Source organism: Capsicum annuum, chromosome 6 (assembly GCF_002878395.1).
Source record: "Capsicum annuum cultivar UCD-10X-F1 chromosome 6, UCD10Xv1.1, whole genome shotgun sequence".
Taxonomy (NCBI): domain Eukaryota; kingdom Viridiplantae; phylum Streptophyta; class Magnoliopsida; order Solanales; family Solanaceae; genus Capsicum; species Capsicum annuum.
This window is the reverse complement of record NC_061116.1, coordinates 2,587,935-2,598,971: the sequence shown is the minus strand read 5'-3', so window position 1 is coordinate 2,598,971 and position 11,037 is coordinate 2,587,935. Positions and strand designations below refer to the sequence as shown.

Below are 11,037 nucleotides of genomic sequence, written 5' to 3'. Positions count from 1 at the left end.
AATCTCGACAAAATTAGCTCTATGTATCATAATAAGTATATTACATGTATCAAGTATCAAACTGAACCATAATCACATATATGCTGCATTATGTATCGTAAAGCATTAGCCTTGAATCTATGTATCAGATGTGGTATATTAAATGTATTAGATGCAGTATATTGAATGTATCATATCTATAAAGAATCAAAAATCACAAGTAAAAAGTTATGATATATTAGAACGCATGCATTGTCACGAAAATTGATTTTTTGTAACTAATTTCTTCCTCTTTACAAATGCAATAATCAATAACTTCTTCATCATAGCGGGGTCATTTTGATATTTCAATCGATTTTCACGAAAATTAATGTCTTTCATATCATGATGAAATGGTGAAAATTTAAAAAGAAAATTAATGGTTGATATATTTGCATCGTCGAATATTTGGATCGACCATTGCTATCTTGCACGTTGCACCGATGGACTTATTGACGTTATTCATGGACTACCGGTGTTACCATTTCCAACAACTACTTCACTCAACATGATAATGAAATTGTGAAAATTAAAAAAGAAAGTTAATGGTAAAAAGATGGAGTTGTTAAATTTAATTTAGCAGATGAGAACATGGTGAAAATTCAAAAGAAAGTTAATGAAAATTGTAACATGAATATTGAAGTAGAAGATGAAGATGAGAACATGGTGGAAATTCAAAATATGTGAGTTGATAAAATTGTGGGATATATTTTCTGATTTTTGGGCTTGATTTGTGGCACAATAAGGGGTTGTGGGTAGGGTTTTTAGATGTATTAGAAAATAGGTAACTGTTTTGAGTAAAAAGGGATTTTTGTAATTAGTTTGGTTGGATGGGATTTTAAGTAATAACAGAAACTTAAGGTGTGGTTATAAGTAATTTATCCTAACTTTATCCCTCTATTTTAAAAAAATTAATTAAATGTATCATTCGTCATATTTTAGGGTTAATTTTACCCTCCTTAGTCCTTATCATATTTTGAGGTTAAATTTATCTCTCTACTTTAAAAAATTGACTAAATATATGCTTCGTCATATTTTAGGATCAAATTTACCCTTAATTTCATACTTTGTGGTCATATTTACCCTCATTGTTAAATTTTTTCTCACTTGTACCCCTTTTACAAAAAATCTAAATCAGTGTTAAATTACCTAATTTTTTTAAATAAATCACACCCTGATCTAATTTGCTTAATTCAATGTAAAAAAAATATACAAATAAATATATCCTCCTCAATTTTTTATTAAAATAAAATAATTTTCTTTAAAAAGTGATTTTTCTCATGATCAAATGTCAATTGAGTAAAATGAAATGAAAGGAATATTTGTAAATAGGGTTGGGCGTTCGGTATTTGGTTCGGTATTTTCAAATTTTGGATTCGGTAATCGGTATTTGAACGTAGATACCATATACCATACTTATAAATATCGGTCCGGTAATCGGTAAGTTAAATTTCGATTCGATACGGTATTTGGTAATACCATATTAAAATTAAAAATGTTCAAATGTATGTTTAAACTTCAAAGAGTATATTTAAAAGAAACCCTATTTAACATTATTTTTGTTGCTTTTTACGAATATATTACCAAGGTCTAAGAGATTCTTTGAGATGACTAATACTATTATTTATTGGGTTGGTTAGACATATCGTATGTGTATATATATATATATATATATATATCGGTATTCGGTAAATACCGAATACCAAACGGTATTAATATCTTGTACCAAATCCAATCCCAAATACCAAAATATAAAGTATTTATTCCCAAATACCATATCAAGTACAGAATTACCAAATGCCAATTACCAATTTTTTTAATTTGATTCGGTGATTCGATTTTCGATATTTTATGCCTATCCTTATTTGTAAGGGACTATAAAAATAAATAAGACAAATAAATTGGACAAAAATAGCATAAAAATGAAATAAGTGTAGATTTGCCACCCAACTTCAAGGACCATTTGAAAGCACAAAAATAAAAAAGTAAATACACTACATAGAAACAAATAATAATTTTTACAGAAAATGGTCAGTTTTCATTCTGAACTATACATGAAATTGCTAAGACACATTCGAATTTTAGGAGGGTCCTATCACCCCTAAGCTAATTAAAATCATATTTTTAACAATCTTAGTGCTTACGTGGCACATCAATGAATCAACACACTGAAAGTCCACGTATGTGCCACGTAGACACTAAGGTTGTCAAAAATACGATTTTAATTAGTCCATTTCTTCTTAAGTTCGGATGTATCTCAGCAATTTCATGTATAGTTTAGGATGAAAATAGTGCATTTTCATCAAAATTTAGATATATTTTAAACTTTTTTTCTCTTAATAAATGAACTGTAAAGGGACTATAAAAATAAATAAGGACGAAAATAACATATTAAAAATAAATAAAGTAGATTTGCAAGGACCATTTGAAAGAAAAAGAAAAAAAAAAAAAAAAAAGTAAATACACCAAAGTGCACGCGTCGATTCCCAAAAATAAGTATTTCTCTCGTGTTCTCCTTCTCCTTTGTTCATACAATAATAAAATTCTCCGCCGTGGTGCCTTCATTTTCTCTGCTAATTCTCCAGTTCCCATTCACCATTTAATCTCATTTTCCATGGTAGATACTCATTCTCAAAATTTACATACATTATCTGTGTAGAACTTTTTAGCTTGTCCGTTTTGAATATTGAATCATAATCTGCTTATTTATGTTTATGTGAGAAATTTTAATAATAGCTCAGTTGGTTGACCATCTGAAATATTAGCAGGTGCATTTTGAAAATTGAATAATAATTTGTTTATTTATGTTATGTGAGAAATTTTTAATTGTAGCTCAGTTGGTTGACTATTTGAAATATTAGCAGGTTCTGATTAGTTTGTGGGTTTTGAAAATTGAATCATAATTTGTTTATTTATGTTTTTGTGAGAAATTTTAATAGTAGCTCAGTTGGTTGACTATCTGGTTTATTTATGTTTTTGTGAGAAATTTTAATAGTAGCTCTGTTGGTTCACTATCTGAAATATTAGCAAGTGCATTTTGAAAATTGAATAATAATTTGTTTATTTAAGTTATGCGAGAAATTTTAATTGTTGCTCAGTTAGTTGGTTGACTATCTGAAATATTAATAGGATTAGTTTGTGCATTTTGAAAATTGAATCATAATTTGTTTATTTATGTTATGTGAGAAATGACTATCTGAATTAGCAGGTTCAGATTAGTTTGTGGGTTTTGAAAATTGAATCATAATTTGTTTATTTAAGTTTATATGAGAAATTTTATTAGTAGCTCAGTTGGTTGACTACCTGAAATGTGCGTTTTGAAAATTGAATCATAATTTGTTTATTTATGTTTTTGTGAGAAATTTTAATAGTAGATCAGTTGGTTGACTATATGAAATTTTGTGAGTAAGTGTTTGGTTGTATTGCCTATGTTGCTTGAGCTCTTCAAAAAATGTTACCGGGTGCGTGTCGGATCCTTCAAAGTGGTGTAATTTTGGAGGACAAACACGTGTGCGACAACATTTTTGGAGAGTTCGAGCAACTTAGCTTTTTGCAAAGAATATTTGAAATAATGTTTTTTTTTTTTTCATGCTTGAATGTACTCAGATATAACTTCAAGTTCAATTTAGAATGTTCATGACGACCAAGTGTTGATTTTCAAATAAAGTGAAAAATCATTTCAAATTGCGGTTAGGTTGCTATGCTGCCCCCCTCCCCAATGGGCTTCTAGTTTGGGTGAATTTTCTCGGTTACAGCTTTCCAAATATTTTTCACTTTATTTGGAATTTATGGAGTCGGAATTGTGTTTGATTATGCTATGTCTTAAGAATATTTGGAATAGTATTTGTGCTTGAATGTACTTTAATACAACTTCAGAAGTGAAAAATGAGTTGGAAAACAACTTATAACCTGCTTTCCAAATTCGATATATAACTTCAAGTTGTATATCGAATTTGCATGGCCAAGCACTAATTTTCAAGCGAAGCGAAAAATTATTCCGGAAAAAAGTGAATAATTTTTATGGTCAAACGGGTATCTTATGTGGTGCTTTTGGAGTATTCAAACGGGTATCTTATGTGGTGCTTTTGTAGTATTCTTTTGCATGAACTCCATGTTTTCATGCTCCTTTGATAGTACTTTCATCATTTATTTAGGTAGAAATGAATTTCGCTTACGTGCTATTCTTCAATGCCTCTAAGGTTTTACAGTTTGGGTAAAATTTGCCAGTTAACAAGTATAAGAACAGCTTTGAATTTTAATTTCCGAAGTATTAAGTGATTTTGTGGCAGCATTGTGTTTCTCTCTGCCGTGATGCTTTAGGAGTATTGTTGTGCATAATTTATCTTTTTTTTTTTTTTGGTCAAATAAAGGTGATGTTGGAGCCAACTTGTGTGAACCTCGGCTAATCCCACGGGTTACCCGCTGCCTCCCGTCAAGAGAGGTAAAGGTAACCTTGCTTGCCAAGACTTACGCAGATCTAAGGAATTCATCCCGACTCTACCGGGATTCGTGCTATCGAGGTGGCTACTCTAGCTCTTAGATCACTAGGCCACTGTGTGATTCTTATTTACTACTGTGCAGTATATTTGCAGTTAATGGCAATTCGATTATTCTTATAAAATTTAGAGTCAAATTCCTTCAAGTTGCTTTTTGCTGTGTGTGGATGAAATTTTAGTTTTAGTTATGAGAGATTCTCGTAAAGATATTAGTTATCGTCTTCCATGTTGGTAACATGTTAGATTCAGAGCATATTAGTATTTAGCTTTAATAGCGATTTAGTGATATTACAGTGGTGTTAGTTGGTAGTTTCATCATAAATTTTTGTAACTCTCCGTTACAATGAATTGAGAATTCGTATATGCTGTGGTTGTAACTCTGTACTCTTCTTAAAGCTACGAATCTAGTGACTTGCATACTTGTTTTCATCCTCTTTTCATAACTAAAGTGCCTGCAATCGTTGGTGGGACTTACTGGGAAACCTGGTTTTTAAAAAAGAACCATTTAGCTGAACGATATCGTCAATCATGGTTAGGTTCTATGTGCATAATAAAACTCCCCAGTAGCAAAGCCCTAGTGTTATACCAGGCTTGGCTAAACTCAGGGGATCTTGCTACCCTTGACAGACATGGTATTTTCATTGTAAACGGCAATGGCAATTACATGTAACATAATTGCCACATGAAAGCTATATGAGAGCTTGAGTATTTGAGTGACTTTCAAACATGTTTATCGATACTCGAACATTTTGTTTGAACTTCAAGTTAGTTGACAATTCAGAATGAGCTTTTCGCTAACGGAGGAGCAAAGATATCTAGAATGCAGAGGGATATTTGTCAGTAACTGAAGAACAACCCGAAACTTCTTTACAAGTACCTGTCCTTTGACGTGTATAGACTGCTCATTGGATGAATATAGTTTAGACCGGGTTCAACATTGTTAGAAGAGAATGAAACTAGATAATAACTTTGTTTGGATTTTGTGATTGCCTGCTTGTGCTCATAACAATTTCTTAAGAAGGTAAATGAAGCTTGCAGTATTATTTCATAGACTAGAATCTTCAGCCGTCTTTATATGAACCCGTTTCTCGCCTCCTAAGAGTATAAGAAGCGGAGTGTCACCCCAAAGCCAGTATTAACCAACCGGCCTTAAACTCTCCCAACCTAGAAAGCATAGACAACTTCTAGTACTTCTTGTTTTTCTTTTTCTTATTTGTATATGTTGGGTTGGGATGAGCTTAAGATTGAGGCGTAGTTGTTACTATTGTAATTGTTGAAGATTCGTCAGCTGTCTGGAAGCAATCTACCTAGTGCACTGGATGATGTAAAAGTTTCCTGCTTAATGAAGTTCCTTTAAAGTTGTAATGTGTCATGTTTGAAGTTTTGCTTTCAAATGTATATGTATTATTCAGTGTTATCTCTTGTAGGACTTACTTCGATACTATACCTACTACAGGTCTTGGACTAATTCAGCTTTTAAATACTCTTGTGGTCCTAGTGTTGAATTTTCAAAAGCCATCTGATGGAGGAAACATCCCCATTAGCTTTGTGTGACTTTCTTACCGACTTACCCGAGGAAGTAATTTAAGTTTCTATCAAAATTATGGTTTGAATGTTTGATTTAGATTATATTTGGGGTATCTGGTATTCATGGCCTCATTTATGTGTCGTTGGCGTTACAGTTGTGTAATTGTGTTGGCTATCTTGCATTTTGTATTCTTGTACCCTTCTGAAGCAGATGGTGTCAATGCAGGCTCAGTGACTAATTCGAAATCTGCTATCTAAATCAGTGATTAGCAATGCCTCCAAACCCTAGGGTTGATCGTGCCTTCCGTGCTATGAAAACTCTCGGGATTCCTGGAGATAAGGTGAAACCAGTTCTGAAGAATCTTCTAAGATTGTATAACAAAAATTGGGACCTTATAGAAGCAGAGAACTATAGGGCCCTTGCAGATGCAATATTCGAATCTGATGAAGCAAAGGTGCTAGTTTCTTTCATTTAGTACACTTCTGTTTCTCTTTCTTTTAAGTGAGTGCTCCCTCCGGTTCATTTTATGTCGGGGTGTTTGATTAGGCGTGGAATTAAAGAAAGGAAAGATGACTTTTTGAATTTGCGGTCTTAAACATGGCATGACGTTTCCGTGGCTACAAAATCATTTTATTTGGAACACGCTAAAAAGGAGAAACTTACATAAAATGTAACAGAAGGAGTACTTTGTTTTCAGTTGTCTGCCGTCTCCTTCGTGGGAGCTTATTTTGCTGACATATGCTTTTTCGTTTCAGGATTCTGAAAGTACAAAGCCAACTGAGAATGTGGGAGTACTGGACTAATTTTATTTTCGCTTTGTGGCTACTGTATTTCCTGATATATCATTTTTTCTCAAATCTCTTTACTCACTCTCCTTTACCGTCGTTTCATTTTTCGGTTTCTTTCAGCAAGAGGCGCTGGTGCAAGATGAGCCTGAACCACTTTTGAAGAGGCAGCGGTTAAAAAATCAATCAAGTCAACCAAATGAGTCTGTTGAATCTCATTTGCAAAACCAGTCACTGGGTGTTTTTGATTCCCCTCAGGCCATCGGCAACGAATCACTTGGTAGAAACAAAGGAAAGCAGCCCATTTTGTCCAACTCATTAGCAGCACAGGAAGGATTTCCTTCATCTCAGCCTTCTGGCGTGGACAAGAGCCTTTCGGTTCCTAGGAGAGCTGGATCTACTTCTGGTTCTGCCATCCCAGTGTCACCTACTAAGAATGTTATTGCTAATCACACTTTTATCAAACCTAAGGATGAGCCAGTCACTGATGACCTGCCACATCTTGAAGTTCCTCTTGCCGTCACCCGCCCAGGTAGAGATTATCTCATTTCCATTCTTATGATTCAATTTTGTGATAGTAGAAGAAGCGTTGGAAGGAGGGACTCTTTCGTTTTATGTGTGCTCTTCTGGTTGGCGAAGTTCTGAAGATGGAATGGTACCTTCTTCTAGAACAAGATTGCTTTGCTCTGCAGATTTTGCTTTCAACACACCAACTTAATACTATATGATGCCCTTAAAGTCAAATTGACTTTAACGAAGCAGAATTTCAATCTGAACAGCTCCTAAGCCCTGTGTGTGTTTCCAAAATTCCTAAGTTTTCCACTGAGGGTGTGTTCCAAAATTCCTAAGTTGTCTTACTTATTTCTTGTGTTGGGAGCAAAAAAAAGTTATCCTAAAAGCATTTGTATATGATCTAGACAAATACTATGGAGGGTTTTGGTGTGTGAGGAGTTGGGGTGTGGGATATGGAGGCTGTTTGGGTAGAGGTGAAGATGAGATGTGATGGACAGCGGGTAGGACACAATCAATGTGGAATACCACTTGTGAAACTTGTTTTCATCCTTTCATTAGGGAAGTTATTTTCCTTATTTTTATGGAACTTATTTTCCTAGAGAAAATGTTTTCCAAAAAATTTTGACCAATCGAACATGAGAAAGAAATTTGGAAAACATTTTCCAATTTCAAATTTCATGTTTGTCTATCCAACTTCAAGAATTGGTTGGATTATCCATTTCCATTTGTTCTTGGCGCTGTACAGAAAGTATTCCAAGCTATATAGGAATGAATGTTAAAGAAACATGAAGTTGCTATTTGTGATTGATGAAGGCAGTATCCTTTTTGCGCATGTCATACATGCACAAGGGTACATCGTACCCTCCCCAGACCCCACGTTACACTGGGCATATTGTTGTACCCTTGCATAAGGGCCATGCTTATCTTTTCTGGCAGCTAAAATGAGCTAAAAACGCGGGTCTTAACCCAAGTCCAACCCGAGTTCTTACTAAGTTTTAGCTTCTTTGTTTGTTCTTTTATAATATTCAAAATACCTTATAAAACTATTTTTCTTTGTACTATGTCTATATAACATATTAAACAAAAAAATATTTTGACAAGGTCTCTCATGGGTCAGTTTTGCGTACGGCGTACATATCAACCCAATTTTTAGATGGCTGAAATGGGTTGGGCTAAAATGGGTTGATCTAACAAACTTAGGCCGGTTATGTTTTCATATGCTAATTTTGCCACTCCTAGATGTGCCCCAAGGACATTATGAACTTTGTGTCCTTGATCACTACCAGTACTCCTTCTGTTTCAAAACAAGTGTGTTTTAGTTTCAGCATGCCTCTTTAGGGAAATACTCAATCCCTTACCCTTAATAAATATCTTCAAAATGATGTAGCTCTTTAGTAGTTTCTTGGTTATGGAAAACACTGTTTAAATAAGGATAATATTGGAAGAACATCATTTAATGCATCCTTAATTATATGAAACACCGCTTATTTTGAAACAAAATGAAAGGCATAATACATAAATGAGCCTTTCAACTTGGCTTCAACTTACATTTATGCCTCCAACTTTGGTTGTGCACAAGTAGGCACTGAAACTTGCATAAAGTTGAACAAGTAGACACCCATATCATATGTGGTGTCTTACATGGTAATTCGTGTCCTAGCAGGACACCCTACGTACATTATGCCACATGGGACGCATGTGTCTACTTGTTCAAGTTTTTATAAGTTTAATTGTCTACTCGTGTACATCCAAAGTCGGAGGTCATAGATGTGAACTAAGGCCGAGTTAAAGGGCAGGTTTATGTATTATACCAAAATGAAAAGGTAAAAACACCACTTGAAATGGTGGGAGGAATACTTTTTGCTTGTTTTTTAACTTTGATACAACGATTATGTGGTGTCTTCTGCTTCTTTGTATCCCATTTTGTTGTGTGCTTTTATATTTGTTGTTTGTTATACTGTTATCTATCATGAGCCGGGGGTCTATCGGAAACAACCTCTCTACTTCATCTGAGGTAGTGGTATGGACTGCGTACACTTTAACCTCCCCACCCCAGACTCCACTTTGTGGGTATACACTCGGTATGTTGTTGTTGCCGTCTTTTGCTTCTTTGAGAGAATGTGAACTGCATTTGCAGGTTCATCGAGTAAAGGAAAATCTCCAGTTGCAAGTGGTTCGTCAAAAGGTAGACAGGATGATTATAACACATCGGCAACTGTAGTTGAATCAGATACAAACGATGGAAATCCACCTTCTCCAGTTGGAGCAGCTAACAGCAACGCTGAAACAAACACGATGAAATCATCTCCTTCCACCTTGGAGATAGCTTCCTCACAATCCGGAGAGGTGAAAATTGTCTTGAACTATGGCTCAGTTCTTGGTAAATCAGATTTTCACATGCCTACTCTTGATGCCGTGGTGAAGTTAATGGAGGATAAATGTCTCAAAGGGTACAAAGAACTCGATCCTACTTTTTCTGTGATGAAAGTCATGACAGATGTTTGTCAGTGCTTCTGGGAGATGGGCAGCGAATCGACAAATAAATCATCTGCGAAATGAGCGAAATGTGTCGTATGAAGCACGAAGCGAGGGAGGAACGAAGACGGATTAACTTAGCAAGACTTTAGATTGAGCTAACAACATTTTGTGTTAAGCTTAAATTGAGCTTAATAACAACTCTTCCCAAAATTCTGTTTGTTTCTCTTTTCTGTGTTCTTTTATGTAGTTATGAACTGATAAAGTCTAATGTGTTTGTGAACCTGTGTTCTTGAAAATGAAGACAAAAGGTTCTTCCAACTATAAGGCTTTGTTTTCCATTCGGTGTCTGGTATCTGCACTGAAGTTCGATTAATTCGGATTCACGCATTGTAGGGTCCATTTTTGTGGGCGGCACTTTCAACAGGATTTTCTCCATTTTGTTCAAATTTGAAACCTTTGATTAAAGGTGGAGGGATAGATACTCTTTTTCTTTTTTATATTTTGTTTTTCATTCGATGTTTGGTATCCGCATTGGAGTTCAACTAGTTCGGATTCACGCATTGTAGGGTTCTTTTTTGTGGCGGCACTTTCAACAGGATTTTCTCCATTTTCAAAGTTCAAATTTTAAACCTTTGATTAAAGGTGGAGGAATAGATATTCTTCTTCTTCCGGTTTTGTTCTTCGTTCGGTGTAGCATGTACATTGGGGTTCGACTAATTCGGATTTACTCATTGTAGGACCCATTTTTTTGGGTGGCGCTTTTAATAGGATTTTCTTCATGTTCAAGGTTCAAATTTAAAACCTTTGATTAAAGGTGGAGGGTAGATAATCTTTTTCTTTTTTTGGTTTTGTTTCATGCGGTGTCTAGCATCCATATTGGAGTTCGACTAATTCGGATTCACGCATTGTAGGGACCATTTTGCGGGCAGCGCTTTCATCAGGATTTTCTCCTTTTTCAAGCTTCAGATTTGAAACCTTTGATTAAAGGTGGAGGGATAGATATTCTTTTTCTTTTTTCGATTTTGTTTTTCATTCGATGTTTGGTATCTGCATTGAAGTTCGACTAGTTCGAATTCACGCATTGTAAGACTTATTTTTGTGGGCGGCGCTTTCAATAGGATTTTCTCCATTTTCAAGGTTCAAATTTGAAACCTTTGATTAAAGGTGGAGGGTAGATATTCTTTTTTTTTTTTTTTCGGTTTTGTTTTTCATTCAGTGT

The 11,037-nt window shown here is 34.7% G+C and overlaps 1 protein-coding gene across 4 annotated transcripts; it reads left to right on the top strand.

The window, feature by feature from the left end:
• The first annotated feature begins 2,391 nt into the window (after positions 1-2,391).
• Positions 2,392-10,136, top strand: LOC107873635 (probable inactive histone-lysine N-methyltransferase SUVR2). Of its 4 annotated transcripts, none has more exons than XM_016720558.2 (6): positions 2,392-2,635; positions 4,389-4,538; positions 6,268-6,496; positions 6,798-6,827; positions 6,951-7,359; positions 9,478-10,136. In XM_016720558.2, the coding sequence occupies exons 3-6, from the start codon at positions 6,314-6,316 to the stop codon at positions 9,897-9,899; spliced, it is 1,044 nt and encodes a 347-aa protein (XP_016576044.2). In that variant the 5' UTR covers positions 2,392-2,635; positions 4,389-4,538; positions 6,268-6,313; the 3' UTR covers positions 9,900-10,136. The 4 variants fall into 4 exon arrangements, with proteins under 4 accessions (XP_016576044.2, XP_016576046.2, XP_016576042.2 ...); XM_016720556.2 differs by having other exon boundaries at positions 2,464-2,635; positions 6,798-6,833; XM_016720560.2 differs by lacking the exon at positions 4,389-4,538 and having other exon boundaries at positions 2,427-2,635.
• The last annotated feature ends 901 nt before the right edge of the window (positions 10,137-11,037 follow it).